At 55.0% G+C, this 25,789-nt stretch overlaps 6 protein-coding genes across 6 annotated transcripts in view; 3 read left to right on the top strand and 3 right to left on the bottom strand.

Annotated features, from left to right (window-relative positions):
• The window catches only part of CC84DRAFT_1148396 (kinesin light chain 1), a gene marked incomplete at its 3' end in the record, with an annotated part of 4,673 nt that extends 1,942 nt beyond the window's left edge, over nt 1-2,731 (bottom strand). Inside the window, exons 1-2 of the mRNA XM_018176634.1 lie at nt 1,877-2,731; nt 5-1,813 (exon numbers count right to left, since the gene is read on the bottom strand). Of these exons, the coding sequence (XP_018035537.1) occupies nt 5-1,813; nt 1,877-2,651 (2,584 nt within the window). The 5' untranslated portion in view covers nt 2,652-2,731. The remainder of the gene's footprint in view (nt 1-4; nt 1,814-1,876) is intronic.
• Nucleotides 2,732-5,673: 2,942 nt separating this feature from the next.
• CC84DRAFT_1148394 (NUC189-domain-containing protein) lies at nt 5,674-7,336 on the bottom strand. Its single transcript, XM_018176633.1, has one exon. The coding sequence runs from the start codon at nt 7,231-7,233 to the stop codon at nt 5,902-5,904; it is 1,332 nt and encodes a 443-aa protein (XP_018035536.1). The 5' UTR covers nt 7,234-7,336; the 3' UTR covers nt 5,674-5,901.
• A 983-nt stretch (nt 7,337-8,319) lies between these two features.
• CC84DRAFT_1094049 (Bromodomain-containing protein) lies at nt 8,320-11,039 on the top strand (the record flags this gene model as incomplete). The annotated part of the gene is made up of 3 exons (XM_018174546.1): nt 8,320-8,441; nt 8,513-10,926; nt 10,978-11,039. Coding segments are annotated over 3 exons (2,598 nt in total), but the record flags the coding sequence as incomplete, so codon positions are not given.
• A 1,236-nt stretch (nt 11,040-12,275) lies between these two features.
• On the top strand, nt 12,276-13,898 carry CC84DRAFT_1218542 (TIP49-domain-containing protein; the record flags this gene model as incomplete). The annotated part of the gene is made up of 4 exons (XM_018183009.1): nt 12,276-12,431; nt 12,490-12,709; nt 12,809-13,356; nt 13,431-13,898. The coding sequence occupies 4 exons, from the start codon at nt 12,276-12,278 to the stop codon at nt 13,896-13,898; spliced, it is 1,392 nt and encodes a 463-aa protein (XP_018035534.1).
• A 1,099-nt stretch (nt 13,899-14,997) lies between these two features.
• Nucleotides 14,998-19,673, top strand: CC84DRAFT_830457 (xanthine dehydrogenase). The gene is made up of 3 exons (XM_018187561.1): nt 14,998-15,516; nt 15,602-19,241; nt 19,301-19,673. The coding sequence occupies exons 1-3, from the start codon at nt 15,286-15,288 to the stop codon at nt 19,510-19,512; spliced, it is 4,083 nt and encodes a 1,360-aa protein (XP_018035533.1). The 5' UTR covers nt 14,998-15,285; the 3' UTR covers nt 19,513-19,673.
• Nucleotides 19,674-24,414: 4,741 nt separating this feature from the next.
• CC84DRAFT_1046137 (uncharacterized protein) lies at nt 24,415-25,767 on the bottom strand (the record flags this gene model as incomplete). Its single annotated transcript, XM_018173415.2, has 3 exons — nt 24,415-24,777; nt 24,889-25,198; nt 25,442-25,767. Coding segments are annotated over 3 exons (999 nt in total), but the record flags the coding sequence as incomplete, so codon positions are not given.
• Between the last annotated feature and the right edge of the window lie 22 nt (nt 25,768-25,789).

The following is a 25,789-nucleotide window of genomic DNA, read 5'->3' as shown; positions in this document are numbered from 1 at the left end:
GAACCTTCTAGCGCTCGATGGCGCATCGCCTCCCCCTCTTTGTACTTTCCCTGCCTCGACAGCACCGACCCAAGGTTGCTGACGCTGATGAGCGTGTCAGGATGCTCTCGCCCAAGCACCTTCTCTCTTCCTTCCAGCGCTTGTTGATGCATTGCCTCCGCCTCTTTGTACTTTCCCTGGCTCGACAGCACCAACCCAAGGTTGCTGACGCTGGTGAGCGTGTCGGGATGCACTCGTCCAAGCACCTTCTCTCTTCCTTCCAGCGCTTGATGCTCCGTCGCCTCCGCCTCTTCGTACTTCCCCTGCCTTAACAGCACCAACCCAAGCTGGCTGACGCTGGTGAGCGTGTCGGGATGCTCTCGCCCAAGCACCTTCTCTCTTCCTTCCAGCGCTCGTCGATGCATCGCCTCCGCCTCTTTGTACTTTCCCTGCCTCTCCAGCACCAACCCAAGGTTGCTGACGCTGGTGAGCGTGTGGAAATGCTCTAGCCCAAGCAAATCCTTCCTAAAGGACCATGCTTGTCGGTGCGCCAGTTCTGCCAGAGCATATTGCCCACTGCTTTCTTGACATCGCCCTATTCGTTCTAGGAGCCTAGCACTAGTCGTACTATCCAAACCATCCTCTACTTCTACCACATGCAGTGCATGAGGGAGGTACGCCATCCAGATCTCTCTTCTCTCATGTCCGCCATACGGTACGAGTTCTTCGATCCGGGCCGCTGCCGTACCTGCCCAGGTTTTGCGTTGACCATGTCCCTCCAGCCACCAGCTTAACGCCATATGCACTAGCCGATGCATGTCGAAAAACCTCTCCTTATTAGCTCCTGGGACAGTCTGTTGACGCTCAGTAAGAAATGCGTATGCCGTTAGGGTGCCAAGTGCTTTGATATGCTGCAGTTGAGATGTTCCTGACGGCAACAGCGACTGAGGGATGTTGATACGATCGATGCATGATATGAACGAGAGGTATTCCACCGCAAGAGGATCTTGCCTTTGGATTTGCTTAAAAGATATGTGCCACGTCTTTGCAACCGTGCTATCCAACCCTTGGTACCTGCTAGAATCCTCGAAACGCTCGCTAAAGAGCTCAGCTTTCGTGCTAGTATGCTGCAACAATGACATATAGTTAGTTATAGATATGTCATTTTCGTTTATAAACGCTGTCGCCTGTACAATGGCAAGCGGCAGACCTGTGAGCGACTTGAGTAATTCATCGATAGCCACCTTATCATTAAGTAGCGCTTGTCTTGAGATTCGTTGCGCAAGCAGCTGCCGAGCCTCAGTTTGGTCCATGTCCTCTAGCCCGAGAATACAAGTCTGGGTCAATTCTGTGGCCGCCTTCCTACTGCGAGTAGTGAAAAGAACCAAACCTCCACTACTGTACGGGATATAGTCGACCAATCGAGTTGACTGTTTCTGGCTATCAGAGTCGAGCAATACCCTAGAATCGTCGGCATTATCAACAATCATCAGCCAATTGTCCGATTGACTTAATGTCTCCTTCACGAGCTGCTTGACATTTGCATCGTCGTCATTGACTCCTGGTATGCGGAGGTGGGTGCCGATTTCTCGGAAAGCAAGATCGAAGCTTTCGTGGCTCATGGCAGGCACCCAAAAGACCAAACGTCTTGCATGTCTTGCTAGTGCGCGATATGCGAACTCAAGCGCAAGCGCTGATTTTCCGCAGCCCCCCAGTCCGTATATCGTCATGCGTCGGTGGGTATTGGATGAGAAGAAGGTTCGTTCAATCGCCTGAAGCTGGTTCTCTCGGCCGACAAAGAGCTCATTGCGGGGGAACGGTAGTGACGAGGAAACTGTGTGCGTTTAGCTGAGTTCGTATCACGCAATGGGGTATTGCCGCAGTCAGGGAGACACACTGGGAAGGTCCTGTAGATCCATCTTTCCCTGCCCCTGGTGGCGCTTCTGTATCTCATCCTTCAATCGCAGGGTTGCATATTCCTCTCCTTCACCATAGATGAGCGGCAAGAAGATGCCAAAGATCCCAAGCAAGCAGTATACTTTGTCTTCCTTTAGCGTCGTGGTGCGCTCTGCCGCCCATGTCATTCGCTCGTCCACGCTAAAGTTGGATAGCTTTGGATCTCGCAACGCCCTACAGGGAATGCCGGTGGCATGTTGTATCTCCTGCTCCAGTGAGACTCTGGTGCCTAGGTACCTGCTGTTACGCGAGAAGAACTCGACGCTATGTGGTGCGAGCAGCTCCTGCAGCGTCCAGCCTCGTGTGAACCACCGGCTGCGCCGAAAAGATTGTTCCCACGATTTGCGGAAGGCTTGGGCGTCGATGACTTCGTCTGGCACCAAAACATCAGATAAGTATACATAGCACTTGGTCGCCCGCTTATACCAGCGGAACATAGAGTTGATCGCCGTGCTCAGCTCGTCGCTTCTGGACTTGTCGATGCAGCAGGTGTCGACCCAGAAGTATTCGAGGCCATCTTTGGCGGCACGCTCGCCACAGAAGCGGATCTTAGTATAGCCATCCTTCTTTGGATCCGTTCCCTCCAACAGCTCGTGGTAAGTGACTTCCTGGCCCTCTGTCCAGGTGTGCGAGAGGATGGCGTACGGAGGAGTGGAGTCGTCGTCAAAAGAGGTTAGCCCAAAGCCGCCGTCCGGGAGGTATTTAAGAAGGCGCATGGCAACCCCGCATGTTCCTAGGAGAGAATGCTTGCGGGCTTGGTCGTAGTGGAAACAAGCAGAGAGATTAAAAGGCGTGGAGCAGCGGGCGATGTTTGTGAGGCATAGATAGCAGGCTGAGGGCCGGGGGACCATGGCCCACGTGACTCCGCTTGGCTGGGAACTCGGATCTCCAAATGTTATAAAATACGTACATGGAGTACCGTACCGGCATGCTATAGGCCAAAAACTCTCTTTACTGTATTTGATTGATACTAAGCATCAGCTGCATATTTGGATACGAGCTACACCCGATGGGGTGTGCGCTCCTAAGATAGATTTGGCGCCCTCGCTTGCCTAAATGACAAAGATATTATCTAAGATAAAATACTGAGTCAGTACTGATGCCTCGGCAGAAGATTGCTCGCTTATGATTCAAGGTACCGACCAGGGTGGCGATAATGTGAAAACTCGCAGGATACAGTAGCTGCAGGGCTAGCGGAAGCTAGCCAGTACTGTCATGAGATTCTCTGTAAGGGACCTATTGCATAGACGTCTTCGGAAGAACGATTAAGCTATTCTGTGGACCTGCACCTTTGGTGGTATGTATTCTTGAGTTTAGCATTAACTGATTCTGATTAGTCTAGGAGGATTCAAAAGCTCTGTAATTTTGGGCTTACAAGGTTGGAGAATGTCATGCAGGTGGCAGACTTAATTATTCCGCCCTAAGAATTTAGATCTCAGGCGTGTGGGGAGTTGTAGGCTAGATAGAGTTGGAAGTATCCATGATGTGTCTCGCCAGTCTGTGCGTCTCGTGAGGCCGTGCAGGACAACACATGCAGCTCTTTGCAACGATGCAAGGCGCCAACGGCCCCTAAATCCGAAGCACCTCCAAACGCCTTTGCACCAAAGTCTCTACACTTGCCTTAGTTTCCTTGACTGAGCTCAGAAACTGCTCAATCTTCCTCGTCATCTTGCCAGCCAGCCCCCGCATCCTCAGCCCATCCACCTTATTCGTGTCCCAACGCAAAATCACCTGAGTCTGCTCCAGGAAGCCCATTTGCTCAACCCCGCCTGAGTGGTCTGAGCGCCATGTTCGCTCGAAGACAGGATAGCAGGGCGCTATTGGGTAGGAAACATCTCGACGCTTGGGATAGTGTACGCCGTTGCAGTTCCAGCAGCGGGCTAGGCCTTGCGGTGTTTGCGATGTAAGTGAAGTAGAGCGTGAGTATGTGGAGATGTCATCCGCGAGGAAGGATGAGCGCCGTGGGATGTATGTAACATGAGGGATGGCGTTGAGAGTGCCCATGTCAGCGGGTGAAGGGGAAGCGGGAGAGCCCGGTGGGCTGGAAGGGAGGATGTGCCAGCGGCCAGCGTGGCGCTGCATCCGTAACGAGCCGTTGAGGTAGCCTGCGAGCTCGGTGGAGGTAAGTGTTTGGAGGAAGGCTTCGGGAGTTTGAGTTGAAGCGACTGAAGGAGTTGCAGAGCTTGCCATCGCCAAAGCATTGTGTTCATCCTGCAGTGGAGTTGAGCGAGGCTGGTCTGTAGTAGACACCGGTGAACGCATTTCCAGAGGCTGAGGTGAGCCAGAAGAATCACCACCCAGCCCTACCCAAGGTATAGTCCGCTTACGGCGCATTCGAGCAGGTATAGCAGTGTTGTTTGCTGACAGGCTTTCAACCCAGTATTGCTCCCTGTCCATTTTCCTCTTGTCGACCACTTTAAGAAAGCTCAAACTTGATGTGGTTGACGCTGGAGTTTTGCAGTTGAGTGTTGGGCTTTAGGTTTGCAGCAAGGTATGATTTCTCAAATAAATTTCGCCGACCTGTAGCATAGGTGCAGGCAGCAAAACTGTTGACATTGTGAATGAACGATGCCGAGTGCCTGCGGTGCAGTGAAACTAGCGATGAGTATGCACGCCGGGGTATCTTTCCATCTGACTTTCTTCCTTGAACGAGATTCTCTGTCTTCACGATGTTCGACCGTCGAAATCTGGCTCAAGGCCAACAATAACTGGTGCCTCAAACAAGCCACCCAGGATAAAACAAACTCAGTTGAAGAAACACACGACACTGATCATCTAGCCCGATCAACCACCGACCTCCTCCGTCCCCTAACCACATCCGCCTGCTTCTGCATAAACGCCACCCACACCACCGCATTCCTCAACTCCTCCTCAAGCTCACCAGCAGAAAGAGATCCAGACATCTCACGCTCTGACATCTCAACGTACCCCTCATCGAGCTCTCCCTCTTCGCCGTCAAGCCGAGCTGAAGTCTCCGCACCATCAAGTTCAGCTGAAGCCCCCTCGCCAACAACTACAATTAAAGCCTTACCCCCCTCTCGCCCATCGTCCACAGATTCTGCAAGTGCGATGCAACTCCTCCGCCCTCTAACAACCAACCTGCCCCTCCTTCTCAGACCCGACCCCCGGCCTTCTCTACGCCCGGCACTACTGCCCGCACTGCTCTCCCGCCGTCGAGATGCCGCTTCGCTGAACACCTCCACGACGACCGGCTTTCGCGCTGGTCCCCGCCTCACCCTCACAGTACCTTCCTCCACGTCTTCTAGATCTTTGAACAGACTAAGGGCAGGTTCGGAGGTGTAGAAGTGCTGGGAATCAGCGTTTTCTAGCCGTGCAGCAGAGGTTGGAGTCTGGCAAGGGGGATCCGGGCGGGGGCGGGTTGCGTAGAAAAGGCGACCCGAAAAAGTGCAGCGGAGGCCGTGTGTGTCTGAGCTGGGGAGGAGGCTGTGTGCGTGGAGGACGCAGGGGGAGGGGTGCGGGGGATGGGGATGGGGGTGCGTGGTGTATCGTTCGCGGAGCGTGGACATCTTATGTTAGTGTTATGCCGATACATGTACTTTCTTACCTGATGGCTGGCTGGTTGTTCTAGGAGAGCACGGGAATGCTTTCGTGGAGCATTCATTCCTGCGTCGCTCGCTGTCCCACACGATGCGCTAACATCGTACGCATGTCTCACGAGGTGTTGAACGCGAGACAAAGAGAACGTGAGACAAGACAAACCAAGACAGCAACTTCATGCCAGCGGCAAACGCTCTGTATTCCCAATCGATCGCTATGCAATCTAGCTACAGCAGACTCATCGATCCCTTCACATGAAGCGCCCTGGCGCCGGATACCAGCCACTCGTATCATCGTGATAGTGATATCAACAAAAGACCAAACGCCCGAAATATGTAGTGTGCTGTTGTTCTTCAACCTATGCTTTTACTCTCTCCTATCGGTTGCATCTTCTCATTCAATACATTTTCAACGTCTCCGCGAGAGACCCGCGCGGGCGGCCGTCGATCGCCGCTCGGGCTTGGGCTCCTCCTCGCTCTCTGAGACTTCCTCGCCGTCCACCTCGTCCTCATCGGGCTCCGACATGTCTTCGCCAGAGTCATCGTCGGTCTCTTCGGCTTCGTCGTCGAGCAGAGCCTCGGAGTCTTCGCTGCCCTCTTCGGAGAGCTCATCGACCTCCATGGTGGTGGGCATGCCGTCAACCGAGCTCTCGTCGTCTTCGTCGACGTTGCGCCGTGAGCGCTTCCGCGACTCTTCCAAGGCTACGTCCGAGCCGTCAGCTTCGTCTTCATCTGATGATGGGTCCTCTTCGCCCTCAACGTATATGACAGCCTCGTCCATGTCATCCTTGGCAGCCTTTTCTTGGTTTCTTCTTCGCAGCTCTAGTTGTGTTTGGAGCATGTCTAGTCTGCCTTTGAGAGACAGAAGCGGCTGCAAGCCGGTTGATCGCTGCGTGAGTACCTTGGTCAAGGTCGCTGTCTGCTTGATCAAATTTGACTGGGTGGCTAGGTAGCCCCCGTGGGTTGCAAGCGACCACTGCACCCATACCATCAGCATGCCGGGACGTCCAGGCCTCTTGTGTAACCGCTCCGCGAGCTTCTGTAGCAGAGCACCGACAAGCGGGGAAGGCAGGCGCTCAATGGTGGAGTATATGGTGTCGACGTCGTTTACGCGCAGACAGGAGTCAAGGAGGTCCTGATCATTGGTCCGCAGAGCTTGCGACAGCACTGTGCTCAGCGAAGTCGCGGACGGCGCTGCCAGCGGGCGGCGGACGGATGCCGTTGCAAGCTCGCGGGCACCGGCGTCGGCACCGACAAAGGCGGATTCGACATCAACGACGCGAGACTCGCGTAGAGGGGCTGTCTCTGGTTCCTGCGCCTTGAGACGCTCGCCGAACGACAGCTCTTCAGGCTCGGCGGTGCCGTCCTCGATGGGTCGCTCTGCGCCATTCTGGGCAGCGACGGCGGGGGCCGCATCGTCGTCGGCGTCGGACTCGTCGCTGTCTTCGTCGGCGCTACTGATGTCGATGACCTCTGGGGCTGCATCCTCCATGTCGACGTCACCATGGCCGGCGAACCCCCCGCTCACGACGGCGGTGGCCTCGTCGACCCTGCTTTTCCGGTCGTTTCGCACGCCATTGGTCTTTGCGGTGACGGCGGGCTTGCGGCTCGGGGCGCCATTGAGCAGCGACTTGAGGCCGGCCGACTGGGACAGCTTCGCCTTCTTGGTGGGCGGCGCATCGCGGGCGGCTTTGGGGGTCGCGCTGGGGGCGCGGGCGCGCGAGGACAGTGGAGCGGGCATGCTCACGGGGGCATGCAGGCGTGTGCGGTGCAGTGCAGCGAGGTGGGCGGGGCGGTGCGCGCGGAGTGGCAGCCTGGCGGTCGCGGTGAGGATGGTTGCGAGGCCCAGCGCAGGCTGCAAAATCTCAGGCAGCGCAAAATATTTCCGAGCACGGGCCCCCGGCGTGCCACGGGCGCGCCTACCGTCGACAGGGATCCGGGGCGCGCCTTCAGTCGCGTCGCAGTGGCTCCCCAGGCGTCGACGAGCGGGCGGGTGTGGACGACGCTGCACCCGCACGACGCGGCGAGCGCCCTGCACCGGCGGGCAGCGTGCAGCCGTGCAGCGCTCGCGGGCGCGGGCAGCAGGCGCGATGCAAGGCGCGGGCACGTGACGGGTGGCTCCTGCTAGTGTCGCATTTTCAGGGGCGTCCGCTTGGCCAAGAATCGGCGTGTCGGAGAGAATAAATGGAAGACGCATCCCACACCTCTTTCAACTTCACAAGACCTTTTCCCGACCCGCTCCCTAACGCCGCCTGCTCCGGATCGCCCGCCCACGACTCGCGCCCCTCCCATTCGACACCACCCCGCGCCCTCGCCGCGCACCCGGCTGCTCTCTCGCTTCCTCCTGCGCGCTGTCCTGCCTTGCTAGCGCCTGTCCATCGCCGTCATCCACATCCGTGCGCACCGCCGCCGCGCCATCCTCTGCGGGAGCGTTGTTGGTGTTGCGCTGCCTCGCCGTCGCGCGCACATGCACTGCTGAGCTGCGCGCCCACCGCTTGCCACACAACAACGCGTCGCCGCATCCACATCCGTCCGTCACTCACCCCACCGCTCCGAGTCTGCAGGGTGGCCGGAGCCCAAAGGTACGTCACGTGTGCTATTTCCCTTTCCGCCTCCGCCGCATATATATCTCGCGCGCCCCGCTCGGTTTGCTCGCAAACAAGCCCGGCTGCCTCGCCGCCTCTCACCTTCACCAACCCACGACGCGCGTCTCAGCGTGACTCGCATGGCCTTTACTTATCCAAATACAGCTGAGACCCGGGAGCCGTGAACCCATCGATTGAGCAAATCTTTGCATCGCTCAAACCAACGCCCACCCATCTGCGCGTCATTCGTCTATGGCCCTATGGGAGTAATGACCTCGCCTGCCTTCGACGAAGCCCCTCTGGACTTGAAAGCGACGGCAGAACCTTTGGCAGACGCCATGGCAGTGGACACTGAGACCAACGGGTGAGTGCCTGTTCTCTCGCTCCTGATGCTGCGCCTTCTACCTCGCTTGCACTCGCTAACGCCATGATTAGCGTCCATGCTGTATCCCTCGACACTCAAAAGGATTCAAACGTCAACGGCAACGGCGAGCACCACCCCTCTGCAGATGCGGCGCCCGCGCTAGATCCTACCACAAACGTGTCCAGCGGAATCGACGGCATCTCTCAGTTTTTGCCCGATAGTCAAGCAGACAACAACTCCTTGTTCGGAGACTCGGAAATGCCATCAGTCACAGATGCCCTCGAGGCCCCAACCTCGGACGTCCGCGATGAAGCTGGGCCAGAAACTGCGCAAGCTCAGGCGTCCGGCGCGAGTACGCAAAAGGTCCCGGAGACGCAACTACCTGAAGCAGAAGAGTCTCTCGGTGGGCCTGTGCAATCAACCGACTCACAAGCAAATCAGGAACCAGACTCGACCGCAGCTTCGGCCGATTCGACTGGCGCTCCCACCAAACCGTTGAACGACTTGAAGATTGAGACCCAGCAGTCAACGACCCAAGCTTCGGCGTCGCCTACTGCGCTTGATCAGGAGATGGAAGACGCGCCAACGTCCGGCAAAGTACGACCTCGCGAGGATGACGCCGACATGGAGGATGCGCCCGATGCGAAACGCACAAAGACTCTGGATGAAGGCAGTGAATCCGCCGAGTTCAAAGTGCCCAATCTGCCGGCGCATTCCGAGCAGCCTAATGGTGCAGCGCCGGCAGTACCTGCAGCTGCACAGGCGACACCCACGCCTCCTCCAGGACAAGAATCTTCTTCGGTCCAACAAGCTGTGCCCTATAAGACATGGCCATCAGCTCCGATGACCGAAGCCCAAAAGAAGTTCTTGCTCGAGCGCATTCGCAACACCAAGAAGATCAAGGTCTCCAATGCTTTCAAGGTGCCCGTGGATCATGAGGCCTTGAACATTCCCACGTATCCCACTATCGTAACGAAGCCGATGGATCTTGGAACAATGGAACACAAGCTGAAGACGAGCGCGTACACATATGTGGCAGATTTTATGGCAGATTTGGACCAGATTGTGACTAACAGCGAGCTATTCAACTCCACTACTCACCCGGTCACGCATGACGCCTATAATATGCGCGCTTACTTTTTAAAGGGCACAGATAGGCTTCCCAAGGACGGCGACGAGGCAGCAAAGCCCTTCAAGCCGGCGAAGAAGCCCACGGTTTCTGCGGCACCAAAGGCGCGGCGCGAGTCGAGGGTGGGACCACTTGCCAAGTCACCACCAGCTTCGGCTCCCGCTACTGCCTCGGCTCCCGCTTCTGCTTGGCCCTTGAATGCGGATGGTTTGCCCATGATCCGGAGGGATTCCTCTAGCGCTAACGATCGTCCGAAGCGCGAGATCCATAGGCCTCCCTCCAAGGATCTTCCGTATTCCGCTGCGAAACCTCGAAAGAAGAAGTACCAGCTGGAACTCAAGTTCTGCGAGAATGTCCTGTCGGAATTGCTCAAGCCCAAGTATGCCAAGTTCTCATGGCCTTTCATGACCCCTGTAGACCCGGTTGCTCTCAACATTCCCTCGTACTTGAAGATCATCAAGAAGCCGATGGACTTTGGGACCGTCAAGAAGAACCTGGATGCTGGTGTTTATCAGAGTGCCAAGGACTTCTACAATGACGCGCAGCTTGTGTTCCTCAACTGCTTCAAGTTCAACCCGGAAACGGATGAAGTGAACAAGATGGGCAAGCAGCTGAACGAGGTTTTCAACAGCCTGTGGAGTGAGAAGGCCGATTGGCTTGCGCAAAATGCGCCCGATGCGGAACCCCAATCTGCTGGTTCGGGCTATTCGGATGAGGAGGAGGATGAAGATGAGGAAGAGGACCCTGCACAGGCTCAGTTCCTCGCCATCCAGAAGCAGATTGCAGCTCTCAACGAGACCGCGCAACAGCTCCTGCAGCAACAGCAGCGCAAGGGTACGTCGCCGAAGGCTCCTGGCAAGAAGAAGTCGAAGACGGCACAGCCCAAGAGCAAGGCAGGCCCACTCAAGGTGCCTCCACCTGCAAAGCCGATGAAGTCGAAGCCCAAAAAGGCTGCCGCTCCTCTGTCTTTTGCCCAAAAGCAGGAGATATCTGAGGGCATCAGCACACTTGGCGACGCTGATATGAGACGCGCCGTCCAGATCATTCGGAATGGTTGCCCCCACCTGGCCAACACCAACGACGATGAAATGGAGCTCGATATGGACGAGATCAATGACGATACGTTGCGTGAATTGTTCGCCTTCATCAAGAAGGTTCGAGGGCCCAAGGGTATAGCGGCAGAGGACGATGACTACGAAATGCCTCGTCCTGCGGCACCGTCGCGTCAGAACACTGCTCGGCCGAAGAAGAACAAGCCCATGGGCAAGTCGGAGCAGGAGGACAGCCTTCGCAGGATCCAAGAAAAGATGCAGTCGTTCAATGGGGCGGTGTCGGGATCCAGCCAGTCGCCACCTGGTAAGTCGTCAGTAGCATTTGAACCCGGAGTCGTGGCTCACGTGTCTCTAGCCAATCAAGAGTCGAGCGAAAGCGAAGACGAGGACAGCGCGTCCGAGAGTGAGGAAGAGTAGGGTCGCTGCTCTGCCCACACTGTTTTTGGGTTTTCTCCTTCACCCGTAATTAGCTTCTGCCTCTCGCGTGCACTTTGGCTGGTTCTTGCATAGCCTTCGGATGCGACACGAAACCTAACGACCCTGGACGACCGGCCACCTTGCTTCTGCTTGTCGGCGTCCGCAAATCGACTGACGCCATGGGAAAACCTGATCGGATCGTCAGTCTGCGCTTGATGAATGCGAGGGTGGGCGCTTGATTCTTGACCACGGTGTGACACACGCAACCCACCCCCACCCCCTTACCATCGTGAAAATACCGCATCCCTTGTACACTATTCCTGGTGTCCGAAAAAATGTGCATAGATTAACCGACCGGCAACGGGGTAACGACTGACGAGATTTCTGAATCTTCTTTAGCTTCTGGATTGGTGAAAAGCGGCTGGCCGGAGCCGTGGCGGCTGCGGATTGATTGAAAGGGAACTTTGCGCGGGTCGGTATTTTAGTGTATGATAGCTGCCTGGCTGTGTCTAGCAGTCAGACCGCAATAGCAGATGATTCCATCACTCTGCGCGAGTGTCGTGTGCCTGTGATGTGCCACTGCCCTTGACTAACTCTTTCGGTGGGTTGATGAACTGGGTGGAGATCGAAGGACGATAATGTTGGCCGCGGGTGAATTTGAGTCGCGAGAAAGCGGTTTGAGGATGTGGCAGGGGTCCTTTGTAGACATCAGCGATCGTGAAAAACGAAACAAAGGAGGGCTGGGGGCAAAAAATACTGGTATCGTGGTGTGCGCAGTAAGACTCCCTGGAAATCGCTTCCCGAGCAGGAGGAATGCGATAGCGCAGCAGGCGATACGTATATGTGGCGACAATGCACGGCGGGATCAGAATATCTGTGCGTTTGAGAAGGACTCTGGAGTCAAGCGGGCGACAAGTCCGAAGAAGAGGTTTAAGGAGGTTCCAGCGTGGGAAGACGACGAGCGCGGAGTCAAGGGTCGTCACTTGATGAGAGGCCGCCGCAAGTGGGTTTCCCCCATGACCATGCGCCCAACCAACCACTGGCCGCCTGCACGGGCCCGTGCGCCGTGCTGCAGAGCTCGCGATTCGGCCCAGCGTCGAGCTTCGCGAAAAACAGCTCGACGCGCCGCACTTCCTCGACGTTCCACGACCGCGCAATCCGTCCGATATCCCAATCGCATACACCCGTTTTCCTCGAGTACCGTAGAACGGCCGTCAGTCCAAATCGATAGCCGCCATGGCAGCGACGGTGCCCGTCAGCGAGGTCAAGAGCAACACGCGTGAGAGCAGGACAGCCGCGCATTCGCACATCAAGGGCCTGGGGCTGAAGGGTCCGGATGGCCGTGCCGACACGTCGGGAGGTGGCTTCGTGGGCCAGGCCGCGGCTCGAGAGGTACATTCACGCCTACCGTGTACACGACGTGCGAGAACAGTTACTGATGGATGGTTAGGCATGCGGGCTGGTCGTAGACCTCGTCAAGGCGAAGAAGATGTCTGGACGCGCCGTGCTGCTTGCGGGAGGGCCTGGCACGGGAAAGACGGCGCTTGCGCTTGCGGTGAGCCAGGAGTTGGGAACCAAGGTGCCGTTTTGCCCGATTGTGGGAAGTGAGATTTACAGCGCCGAGGTGAAGAAGACGGAGGCATTGATGGAGAATTTCAGGCGGGCGATAGGTATGTGGCGCGTTTTCGTGGTTCAGGCGGGACCATTTTGGATCCCACGCAGCATGGGGTCGTTGCGAAGGCTGAAGACACGCTGACCACACGACGCAGGCCTCCGCGTCAAGGAAACGAAGGAAGTCTACGAGGGCGAGGTCACGGAGCTCACACCAGAGGAAGCCGAGAACCCCCTCGGCGGCTACGGCCGCACCATATCGCACCTCCTCATCACGCTCAAGTCCGCGCGCGGCACCAAGAAGCTCCGCCTCGACCCCTCAATATACGAAGCGATACAAAAGGAGCGCGTACGCCTCGGCGACGTCATCTATATCGAAGCCAACACGGGTGCGGTCAAGCGCGTAGGACGGTCGGACGCATACGCCACGGAGTTCGACCTCGAGGCGGAAGAGTACGTCCCCATACCCAAGGGTGATGTCCACAAGAAGAAGGAGATCGTGCAGGATGTCACGCTGCATGACCTGGATGTTGCGAACGCGAGACCCCAGGGCGGCCAGGACATCATGAGCATGATGGGCCAGCTGATGAAGCCTAAGAAGACGGAGATCACGGAGAAGTTGCGGCTGGAAATCAACAAGGTGGTGAGCAAGTACATTGACCAGGGCGTCGCGGACCTGGTTCCGGGTGTGCTTTTCATTGACGAGGTATGCCATCCCCTTCCCTTCTCCCTCCCGGCCTCTATTCCAAAGTACATTTATATCTAATATGAGACGTCTAGGTCCACATGCTCGACCTCGAAGCCTTCACCTTCCTCAACCGCGCCCTCGAATCACCCCTGTCCCCCCTCGTCATCCTCGCGTCAAACCGCGGCCTCACACACATCCGCGGCGCCCCCAACCTGCCCCCCTCGGCCCACGGCATCCCCTCCGACCTCCTCGCCCGCCTCCTCATCATCCCCACACACCCCTACACCCCCGCCGAAATCAAATCCATCGTCAGCACGCGATCACGGACGGAAGGCCTCCAGCTGGCTCCCGCTGCTTTGGACAAGATTAGTTCGCTGGGTGAGAAGGTAAGTCTGAGGTACGGCCTGCAGTTGCTTGCGCCGGCGAGCATTTTGGCGAAGGTGGCGGGACGGCAGGGCGGCGTTATTGAGGTGGGCGATGTGGAGGAGTGCGAAGGGTTGTTTTTGGATGCGGGGAGGAGCGCGAAGAATTTGGCGAGCACGGAGGGGTTTATTGCGTAGGAGAGTGAAGCGTGGGAGTAGGTTGCGTGTACTATAAAACGGACGGCGTTTCTGCGCGCGCGACTCGGTCTGGGTCTGCGGGCTGGGCACTAATGGGTTCCCAGGATGGGGATGTAGGTCGTTAGGAGGAATCTTATTAGACTAAAGAAAGCCTAGTCTTGAGCTTTACAGACTCCGATTGTTGACTCCTTCCCAGCTGCCAGAGAGAAGCAAATGGGCGACCGGGCATAGGTGCGGCATGGCGAATGGTGTAGTAAATTGATCCATTGACAGACTTTCTTTGCGCTATCCTGGACCACGACGAGGGAACCAGTCCATCGATGTATACGTTCAACGGCGGAGCTTCCCTACGTCGACCCAGATACCGGTGTTGGCGCAAGTCGTCAAGGACGTGAACGCACACAGCCCCAGGCCAGAGGCCAATGCTCTTGGTCTCCATACCAAGAGAGCTCTGCTACCGTATGCTCCGCCCTTACGCTGAACTTCTAGCCATGTTAGGTCGCCGGAAAGATGCGGTAGGAGTGCTGCTTCTAGAGTGGGCGTCCTAGCTGTTGAGATGGCAGGAAATGGGTTACGAACAACATTGCCACTCATCACTATACTCGCTCGAAGCTTGGGTGTGTGCTTCTTTTGGGCAGTCTGTGTTTTTCCTTGATGTTCGTTGGGATACCGCTCCGAGATTTGCGTGAACGACCAAAGATTTCAGACGCTCTTGCGTATTGCCTCTCACGCCGCTTGGATCGGTTGAAAGATCCAGAGCGGTCGAAACCTGAGCTCGCATGGAGCGTTGGTGCTACTACGAGATGTTGAAAATGTACGCAAGCGGAGTTGTGATCGTAGAGCCTCTGTCCACAGTTTGGACATGCGTGGACGAATCGCCACACAATGTCTCGCAAGGCAGTGAACAATCGTGAAGCGTCTCCCGCAACCAACACAAAACGAAGCTTGGTCAAAGATCAGAAAATTGGAGATGCCCTCCAATGATGCGTACGGACAAGTGCCTGTGGGCCCTGGCCTCTGATACAGGTGTGGACCCTTGGTCGCAAGCTTAGCGAATCCTTGCTGCGGAGGAGGGGCAACGCGCCGCGGCGGTCGCCGAAACCCTGCGCTCGCTTCCTACCATCGAGATAAGGGCAAATCGCGTCTACACTATTGGGCGGATCATGCGTTGCTTTTGGGGAGCTAGACTCTGTAGCGCCTAGATCGCCGTAGGTATGCCGCGGTCTACGATGGTCTCCATGCCTACTGCGGGCAGATTATGGTCGTTGCGGTCCCCACCCCGCGGCATTGTCTGGTCCTTTCCTCTCATGCGTCTATGAACTTTGAGTGTGTGTTTTCTCTACATCGTTTTCTTCTTCTTCTTGTGCGTACTTGATTTCCCCAAAGAATGGCCCCCGGACTGGTCTCGCCGCAGCCCGCGGTGTCCAACGATGCGGTGCGCTCGCTCGAGGAGGTTACTGCGAGCTACGACGACACGCTGCGGTTCTACCTCAACGGCACAAAGGTCGTACTGGACACGGCGGACCCGGAGGTCACGCTGCTGGAGTACCTGCGCGGCATTGGGCTGACGGGGACGAAGCTGGGCTGTGCTGAGGGCGGGTGTGGTGCTTGCACGGTGGTATGTTATGTTTGCCACTTCTGACGTGGAGATTGTTCCGAGCCTGGGTCGCATGGTAGAACATGTTAGCTGACAATGATCACAGGTGGTCTCACAGTACAACCCCACGACGAAGAAGATCTACCACGCCTCCGTGAACGCGTGCCTCGCGCCGCTCGTCAGTGTAGACGGCAAACATGTAATCACCGTAGAAGGCATTGGGAATGTCAAGCGGCCACATCCCGCGCAAGAAAGGATAGCAAAGGGGAATGGCAGTCAGTGCGGCTTCTGCACCCCAGGAATCGTAATGAGCCTGTACGCTCTCCTCCGCAACAACGAGGCGCCCTCCGAGCACGAGGTCGAGGAAGCCTTCGACGGCAACTTGTGTCGCTGCACAGGGTACAGACCCATACTTGATGCCGCACAGAGCTTCAGCATCAAGACTGGGTGTGGAAAGGCGAAAGCCAACGGCGGGGGTGGATGCTGCATGGAGAAGAACGGTGGCGGGGGCGGAGGGTGCTGCAAGAGCGGCGGAGACGACGACGCACAACCGATCAAGAGATTCACGCCCCCAGGATTCATAGAGTACAAGCCCGACACGGAACTCATCTTCCCCCCGCAACTGCGGAAGCACGAGTACAAGGCGTTGGCGTTCGGGAATAAGAGAAAGAAGTGGTATAGGCCGGTCACGGTGGAGCAGCTGCTAGAGATCAAGAGCGCGTACCCTTCTGCCAAGATCATAGGAGGGAGCACCGAAACGCAGATCGAAGTCAAGTTCAAGGCACAGAACTACAGCGCGTCTGTCTTCGTCGGGGACATTGCCGAGCTCCGACAATTCTCTTTCCACGATGACTATCTCGAGATTGGCGGGAATGTGGTTCTTACGGATCTGGAGGATATCTGCAGAAAAGCGCTTGAGCATTACGGCGAAGCAAAGGGCCAGACTTTTGCGGCGATATTGAAGCAAATTCGGTACTTTGCTGGACGTCAGATTAGGAACGTGGGAACGCCGGCGGGAAACCTGGCAACGGCGAGTCCAATCTCTGATCTGAACCCTGTGTTTGTGGCGAGCAATGCAACACTGGTTGCCAAGACTTTGAAGGAGACGACGGAGATCCCGATGTCTACGTTTTTCAAGGGTTACCGGTTGACAGCGCTACCTCCGGATGGCATCATCGCGAGCTTGAAGATTCCGGTCGCTAAGGAGAAGGGCGAGTTCATGCGCGCATATAAGCAGGCCAAGAGGAAGGACGACGACATTGCTATTGTGAATGCTGCACTGCGGTTATCATTGAGCGAGGATGAGGTCGTGGAGAGCGTGGATTTGGTGTACGGCGGCATGGCGCCCACCACCATCCCCGCGAAGAAAGCAATGGAATTCCTCCAGGGGAAGAAGTTCACAGATTTGGCGACGCTGGAAGGCGTCATGGGTGCTCTTGAGGAGGACTTCGACCTGCGCTTCGGTGTCCCTGGCGGTATGGCCACGTACAGAAAGACCCTTGCGCTAGGCTTTTTCTACAAGTTCTACCACGAAGTCCTGGCTGAGCTCCACACGGAAGCTACCGAAGTCGACACTCAAGCCGTTGGCGAGATCGAGCGCGATATCAGCTCCGGAGAGAAAGACCACAAGGCCGCTGAAGCGTATGAGCAGAAGATTCTGGGCACGGAGAAACCACACGTGGCCGCGATGAAGCAGTGCACGGGCGAGGCTCAATATACCGACGACATTCCCGTCCAGAAGAACGAGCTGTATGGCTGTCTCGTCCTCTCGACCAGGGCGCACGCCAAGCTCCTCAACGTCAACCCGGAAGCCGCGCTTGATCTCCCCGGCGTGGCTGCCTGGGTGGACCACACTGACGTCGCTACACCGGAGGCGAATTGGTGGGGTGCACCAGTGTGCGATGAAACGTTCTTCGCCATCGACGAGGTCTTCACCGCCGGCCAGCCCATCGGTATGATTCTCGCCGACACGGCGAAGCATGCGGAACAGGCTGCTCGCGCTGTGAAGATCGAGTATGAAGATCTTCCGGCGATCTTCACGATCGAGGAGGCGATTGAGAAAGAAAGCTTCTTCAATCATTTCCGGCACATTCAGAAGGGAGATACCGAAAAAGCTTTTGCGGAGGCGGACCACGTCTTCACAGGTGTTGCGCGCATGGGTGGACAAGAGCATTTTTACCTGGAAACGAATGCCTGCGTTGCCGTGCCCAAGCCTGAAGATGGCGAGATGGAGATCTTCAGCAGCACGCAGAACCCTGCTGAGACTCAGGCCTATGTTGCGAAAGTGTGCGGAGTCGAGGCCAATAAGATCGTCACTCGTGTCAAGCGCATGGGTGGTGGCTTTGGTGGCAAGGAGACTCGGTCAGTCCAGCTTGCAGGTATTGTCGCATGCGCTGCCAACAAGACACGGAGACCAGTTCGATGCATGCTGAACCGTGATGAGGACATTCTGACGTCGGGACAACGCCACCCTTTCCTCGGACGATGGAAGGTCGCTGTCAACAAAGACGGCAAGATTCAAGCGCTTGATGCCGACGTCTTCTGCAACGGTGGCTGGAGTCAGGACTTGTCCGGAGCGGTCGTCGAGCGATCCCTATCACACATCGACAATTGCTACTCAATTCCTAACATACATGTGCGCGGACGTGTAGCCAAGACGAACACAGTTTCCAACACCGCCTTCCGAGGTTTTGGTGGACCCCAGGGCATGTTCATCGCAGAATCATACATGGAAGAAATCGCCGACCAGCTCAAAATCCCCGTCGAGAAGCTGCGAGAGATCAACTTTTACTCCCCAGAAACCAACATGGTCACGCACTTCAACCAGGAAATCAAGGACTGGTACGTCCCGCTCATGTACAAACAAGTCCAAGAATCCATGGACTACGCCAACCGCCGCACCGCCATCGAAGAATACAACAAAACGCACAAGTGGAACAAGCGCGGCCTCGCCCTCATCCCCACCAAATTTGGCATCTCCTTCACCGCCCTCTTCCTCAACCAAGCCGGCGCCCTCGTGCACATCTACCACGACGGCTCCATTCTCGTCGCGCACGGCGGCACAGAAATGGGGCAGGGCCTACACACCAAGATGACCATGATCGCCGCCGAAGCCCTCGGCGTGCCCCTCTCCTCCGTCTTCATCTCCGAAACCGCTACAAACACCGTCGCAAACTCCTCCTCCACCGCGGCCTCGGCCTCCTCCGACCTCAATGGCTACGCCATCTACAATGCGTGCCAGCAGCTCAACGAGCGCCTCGCCCCCATCCGCGCGCGCCTCGGCCCGGACGCTTCCATGAAGCAAGTCGCGCACGCCGCCTACTTCGACCGCATCAACCTCTCCGCCCAGGGCTTCTACAAGACGCCCGACATTGGGTACGTCTGGGGCGAGAACACGGGCCAGATGTTCTTCTACTTCACGCAGGGCGTTGCCGCCGCCGAGGTTGAGATCGACACGCTGACCGGCGACTGGACGTGTCGACGGGCCGACATCAAGATGGATGTCGGGCGCTCGATCAATCCTGCGATTGACTACGGACAGATCGAGGGCGCATTTGTGCAGGGGCAGGGACTGTTCACGACGGAGGAGAGTCTGTGGATGCGGAGTACCGGGGGGATCTTTACCAAGGGACCCGGAGCGTATAAGATTCCTGGATTCAGGGATATTCCGCAGGTGTTCAATGTTAGTTTGTTGAAGGATGTCAACTGGGAGAATCTGAGGACAATCCAGAGGAGTAGGGGTGTTGGTGAGTGCTTTCCTTCCCTTGGTCTGATGATGCGTAGTTGCTGACAAGTGTTTGTGCAGGCGAACCCCCCCTCTTCATGGGCAGCGCGGTCTTCTTCGCCATCCGCGATGCACTCAAGGCTGCGCGCGCACAGTTCGGCGAGACGAGCCTGCTCAGCTTGCAGAGCCCGGCGACGCCTGAACGCATACGGATTTCCTGCGCAGATCCCATCCTCAAGCGGGCGTGGGTCGAGCCGAAGGAAGGCGAGAAGAGTTTCTTTGTTAGTATCTAGGGCTGGAATTCAGAAGGGGGAGTGTATGATTATTGGCTTAGATTGGCTGGGGTATATGACATTTATGAAGAATTGAATTGGATTGAAATGAAGCTGAGGAGCTGCAGTGGCCCATATTGTTATCGTGAATCGCTGGAAAGGAAAACCGCGCCTGAGCTCTGGGAGGCTTTTGACCATGGTCTTGTCTGAGTTCTAGTTCTAAGGTATGATGAATACTACGTTAAGGCATATGCATTGTTGACACGGTGTTGCATCCGCCACTTAGTCAAGCAATGTTGAACGACTTGGAAGCAACCGATTCAAGATACCATTCGGATGGGCAATGGCGCATCAAAACTCGCCATGGTACCGCATCGCCGCCCGTTCCGAGGCCTTCAGACTCCTTGGTAAAAGGACTCCTCACTCCTATCCACCTCGCAGTCCCAGCCCGGCAATGCACCCAAGCCTCTTCCGTGACATCTACCGGGTCGAACCCATTCGTTTCCAGGAGCTCTCGGGTGTACAGCTTGGTCCCCGCAAATACAGCATCATCTTCTTTGTGGAGCGGGTATGCGTCGATGCGCAGGCATTTTATGATAGTGCCGTTTATCTCGGATGCGTCGATGGCTTTGAGCGCTGGACCGAAGCCTTGTTGAGCCGGGATGACTGTGATGCTGCAAAGCCTGTAGCGGAATATGCTGAAGACCACTCCAGCTGCAAGCATGTTGAACTTGTTGCATGTCTAGCGGATGTTCTTGAGCGCATTGTTGGCCTCGCCGAAGGCAGCAGAGTTACCATGCTCCCGCAGATACTCGGTACTCAGCATTCGCAAGACATGCCAGAATAGCTCGGATGGGGCCACGTGCGGACTGCAATGGGTTAGTTTCTACTCGCTGCTGGTTGGACGCAGACTCGCGTCTTGTACGTTGCCACCTAGATTTGTATGTGCGGCATCTACAGCATGCGCAACATCCTCATCGGCCATGGCCACATCGTCATTGTACGGCGCAAAATGGTCTTCACCGTTGGTGATAAGGGCATCCCCATCGTGCTGGAAGGGCAGACGGTTATCAATCTGCTGTGCTGGTTGTGCGATTGCGCGGATGTGTTGTAGAGCTTGCACTACCGGTAGTTGCTCTTAACGAGGCAGTGGCGACAGATCCGTCTTCCTGCGAAGGGTCTTCTTTTCCACACCCGGCATCGCCTATTCATATGGCACACACGTCGGACACGACTGTGAAATATCTTTGGATCTTCCACAGCCCGAATCGCAGCTTAGCCCACGGTTTGAACCGGTTTCGAGTTGCGTTGTCGTGAGCTATGTATCCCTGAAGTTGTTAGTCAGCATGTCTTCGTTGGGTTATGCCTCTCGAGCCTCCTTACCGAGCGTCGTAAAGTTGTACGAGTGCGCTTGTTTGTACCGGCGCGGGATCAATTAGTAGGCCAGCCTGGATATGGGCGCTTGGGTCGTCGAACTCGATGCTGCGTATGTGTATTCGTGTGTCGAGGGGGTGCACGCCGAACTATGTCAGCCAATTGCTGTCGGCCGTTAAAGAGAGCGAAGGGTGGGCAGGATGGTGTCTTTGGCATTCAAGGTCGAGCGAGAGGTTGTCGAGTAGCAGATTTCGAGGGATTACCGAAATGCAATTTATGTGATGATAGTTAAAAAGCTAGGTAAGCGAAAAGAGAAAAGGAGCCAAAGAGTGCGATGTGAAATGGTTGATTTTACTGTACCAGTAAGATTTTACGTGCTCTGAACAGAATGATGCAATTGGTGAGGTGGTGCTGTTCGAGAGCGAATATACCATTTGAAATGGCTGTCAGGACAGCTACGCAGTATGCACGTCTGGAAGGGTTTCGAGTTGACTTTAGGTGGTTATGGAAACCCAGCTCTCAGATCGAGAAAGTATATTGCAAGTCGAACAGGTGCAATGCTCTCTAGAGGCCAGCGGCCTTCCATAGTGATAGGCGCCTTCTAGCATCTACCATTGATGTTGGAACCATGGCAGCCATGGCAGCCAGGCGGCCACATGGATCATATAAGATTTACACCAATCAGCTTGCTCTGATGTGCACAATTACCCCATGATGTTCTTATGTGTTAGCTTTCAGCTTCCAAAGAATAGTCTTGTGTCCTGATCGCAATACAAAGAAGTTCGAACACAGACTTCGGTCTCGTAGAAGGAGACTGCATGCCATATGGTACTTCCGGATCAAGCATACAGGTTCAAGATAATGTATGCACGGAGTCTGTTATTAGAAATCGTTTTGGAATGAGATAATAAGTGACGGTTTGAGATGAGAGTTTACTACCTGAAGTGCGTGTTGTAAAAGGTTGATTGATTAATGGAGGTGTATAGAAAATATATCTATAGGCTGAGAGAACAAGATTTTACCATGGTAGGCTAGATAAAAGCTGTTGTAAACCACAATAATGACAACATAGAAAACCACCCCGGACAGGAATACACTTGGAGATACCACGAGAAAGAAAATATCGGCCACACGATTGTGAGGAGAGATATATACAATCCAAAGACAAGCCGACTTAGTGGGAAGAGATATCGTCAGTGTACGGAGGTGCCTTTCAAAAGTCCTTGCCCACCTTGGCGAGCAGGGGTGTACGCCCCATTCCGAATTTAGACATATGATATGTCCAATTACCTGAGTCTACGGAGATTCCTGCCCTCCTTATACTCGTTGCCCCCTTCTAACTCAATGATCTTCTTTATATGGACAGGAATACGTTCAATCCAAGCCTGTATCTTCTCCTGAGGTAGATCTCGCCAGCACTGCTCCCATGTACGGACAGCCTCTGCTCTGCTCTTTGGCGCGCCTTTCTTTGTAGTAGCTCTCTTCATCCATGGCTAGCAAGGCGCAATAGCGTTTAAGTTAGGAGAGTTGCCACACCAGAGCAGCTTCGCAACATTATGGATGCTATATATATATAACTCTGGACGTGATGATCGTGAGAAGGCGCCTTATCTTCTTATACATGTCTGGCCGCTCTACTTTGCACTCCTTTGCAAAAGGTATTAGCTTTGGTAGTAGGACCAATGTCTGGTACCAATACTAGTCAATACCTGCTCCTCTGCCTCGGCTGACCTTTCCTATCTTCTTGCTCCATATCCATTGAGGTTGTCATCCAGGCTTATTACGTAGATCAAGGCAACGTATTCTAGTTTCAAGCTCCCACTGCGCCTTCATAATAGGCTCTAGCTCTTGATTTAGCTCCTTAATTTGAGTAGTAGCAGCCTCCTTCTCTTTCTTTATTTCTAGTGCCCAATAGTGACATAGGCCTTTCTTATCATATGAAAAGCATCCCTAGAACATAAAATCAGAGTATCCTTTCCACCTCTCACAAATACAACTTCGAACAAACGCGTTAAGTTATCAGCCTTCCACCATATCCTGTATCCTCCACGCCTATGAAGGAGAACTACAGACGTTTCGTTTGACTAGATAACAATCTTCCAGTCCTCAATTGTCCAGTGTTCATGCTGTAGGCACCAATTATACCGAGCCTCCTTCATTTTCTTCGTCAACCTAGGCTTCCTCGTTGGTTTCGTCTTCTTGAAGCCTGCCTTCCTCATTGGTTTCGTCTTCTTGAAGTCTGCCTTCCTCAGGATGCGCTAGAAAGTTGAGGCGGAGATATTGAATCCTTCTTAGCTGAGCGCGCCAGCGACGTCAGCGCAAGACTTCTCTCGTCCATAGTGATTAGTGCGTACGCTGTTGACTACCTTCTATACAACATCATCCTGCTTTAAGGGCCTACCAGATCGATGGCCATCTTCAAGGTATTTATTTAGAAGCTTAAGTGGCCGCTGGCATGGATCGAAGCCTCGTTCAACAGCTCGCGCAAATATTGAGTTAATCGTTCGCTTTGAAATCCCTGTCAGGTCGGTGATCTCGTCATTTGGCTTGCCAGTAGCCTTAAGAGTGACTATTAAAGCTCGAGTAGCAATATCGTGAGGAGCCATAGCAAAGATAGTATTACATAGAGAGCAAGTAGTACAGAGGAGTATTATGAGCTTGAGAAGCAAAGGCCACGTCAGCTCGGAGATGCTTCTGAATTCGGAACGTGGCGTATACCCCTGCTCGCCAAGGTGGGCAAGGACTTTTGAAAGGCACCTCCGCACAGCCCTTTCTATAACGAAGCTTTACGTCACAGACGTGTCACAGCTCTACCATGTTTTTTACTGGTTAGTACCATCTTCACTGACAACAGTCCAGATTCTGAGAGTTCTTCCGGAAGGCGCGCGCGTCTCAGCAGCGAAATCAGTATGCCCAGGTGGCTGTACAAGCGCGTGTCATCACCATGCCTAATTGGGTGGCGTGCATCGTGCAAGGCTTAGGTTCTTCACGTCTGTCTCGACTTCACGTTTATCTTCGCGTCCGCAGTATCGAGAACCACCGATTTCCAGCCAGTATCAATGAGTACGAAAGGCCAGATGTCACACGTACCTCTGGGAGACGGGGACACTCCCCAGAGGTATACGTGCTCTCCTATCTCCCATGAAGACTAGATCTGTGTTTTGGAGATCTTTCTCATCAAAGACCGTATAGAATGCCGCATCCGACAGATCTCTTTTCCACTGGAGGAGGATTACGCCTTATCATACGTGTGGGGTGACGCCAAATCAAAGTTCTCGGCCGTTGGATTACTATATAATGCATGTTTAAGGGCGATCTTGCCACATATATTTCCAATACACAAGGTTTTCTTTCTTCGTCTTTTGTAGCATATGCTTGAGCCATCGTGTCTGTAGGATTGCCATATCTTTGCAATCAATTTTCGACACCTGACAATGAGATCAGCTTCCAACAGCAGTCGCATGCAAGATGACTCTCAAAAGTTTCATTGCTCAAATTGATTAGTACAACGATGGCCCACTTTCTACCTTCGCATGACTATCCAAATACCTATTTTCCAAACCCCTTACAAGCTGCCACCCACTCCGCAGCCGCCTTCCTCACCACCCTCTCCACATCCTCTCTCGCCTCCTTCCTCTGCCAGTCCTCATCCTGCTCCGCAGTCAGCTTCTGCGTTCTCCCATCATGCTCCGCTATCTCTAAATCCCTCCCATACCGCCTCGTCGGCGCCCAACCCATCGCCTCCAAAATTTCATCTTCAGTTGGAATCCCAGCGTGCGAAGACTGCTCAGCCTCGATATGCGGAAACATAGAAAAGCTCTTCTGCAAACACGCGCGTTCGAGATAGCGCGCAAACGGCTCCAGCGCGAGCGAACTCTGCATATTCATCGCGATACCCTTGTCCTCCTCTTGCTCTTTCTTCAATTTGCCTTTCTTATCCCCTTTCGCCACGCTCTCCGCGCAGCCAAACTCGTCCTCGTGATGTCCACACGTACACCCTCTTATCTCCGTATCCAGCTCAACGGCCCCGTTCTCCGACACGTGGTACGACTCGCTGCGCGCCAGGCCCCGCGTCATCTTTTTGCTTGCTATAGCACCGCGCGTGTTCTGGTATGCCCACACCCCCGTTGTCTGTGTGAGCCCGCCAAAGGTGACGACGAGGGCTACATCTATTGTGGCTGCGATGGGAAGCAGCGCGGACGCGACGAGGGCTTGGTTGCGCGATTGTTCGCGGGTGCGCAGTAGGGTGCTCACGAATTCGGTACGGATTTCTTCGGGACTTAGGGTAAGAGAGGGGGGATGGATGAGAGTTAGATGGTCGAGAGCACGTGGTCTGGGGGTGCTGCCCGTCGAGGAAACAGATGAAGCCCGATTCATTGGAGGCATTCCAGATATAGTGGGTGTTGATAGCGTCGATGATATCGAAGAGGTCTCGCCAGAGAGCTCGGCAGGCGGCGATGCAGCGGGAAGCTCTTGTATGGAATCGCTGTTTCGTTCTAGGGTCGACGACACGACCGCTGTAGGACCTACATCCTCGACGATATCCTGTGTTGTCGATGTGATAGCACCTCCTGACACCCTATCCAAAAACTCCACGGTCGAGGACCTCGTTTTACTCACTCCCTTGTTGATCAAGGAAGTCCCCTTTGCTTTCATGCCCTTCCATGTTACTCTCGACGCATTCGTCATCGTAGCTCTCCGCACATCCTCTTGCCACAGCCTTTGGGTCTTGTGCCATTGCGACTCTTTCTCGCCGGGTGCCGGCTTAGAAAGAGGTGGAAGTGGCGGTGTATATATGAGGAAGCGTGAAGGTATGTCTTCTGGTTTGACGCCCTTTAATTGGGGTTTAGGAAAGGGAGCCAGGTAGGCGGTGGTTCTCCCTGGCTCGCGTGTGTGTTTTATTGGGGTTGTGGAAGGTAGTATG

The sequence above is a fragment of the Paraphaeosphaeria sporulosa genome (assembly GCF_001642045.1).
Source record: "Paraphaeosphaeria sporulosa strain AP3s5-JAC2a unplaced genomic scaffold CC84scaffold_6, whole genome shotgun sequence".
Classification (NCBI taxonomy): Eukaryota; Fungi; Ascomycota; class Dothideomycetes; order Pleosporales; family Didymosphaeriaceae; genus Paraphaeosphaeria; species Paraphaeosphaeria sporulosa.
The sequence above is the reverse complement of the archived record's forward strand: the minus strand, read 5'-3'. Positions and strand labels throughout refer to the sequence as shown.

What these genes read in the sequence shown, in the direction of transcription:
- CC84DRAFT_1148394 (XM_018176633.1), bottom strand. Translation starts at nt 7,233, where the DNA reads ATGCCCGCTCCACTGTCCTCGCGCGCCCGCGCCCCCAGCGCGACCCCC.
- CC84DRAFT_830457 (XM_018187561.1), top strand. Translation starts at nt 15,286, where the DNA reads ATGGCCCCCGGACTGGTCTCGCCGCAGCCCGCGGTGTCCAACGATGCG. An exon ending in GGTGTGGTGCTTGCACGGTG is followed by an intron (nt 15,517 to 15,601) that starts GTATGTTATGTT and finishes CAATGATCACAG; the next exon opens with GTGGTCTCACAGTACAACCC. An exon ending in CCAGAGGAGTAGGGGTGTTG is followed by an intron (nt 19,242 to 19,300) that starts GTGAGTGCTTTC and finishes GTGTTTGTGCAG; the next exon opens with GCGAACCCCCCCTCTTCATG.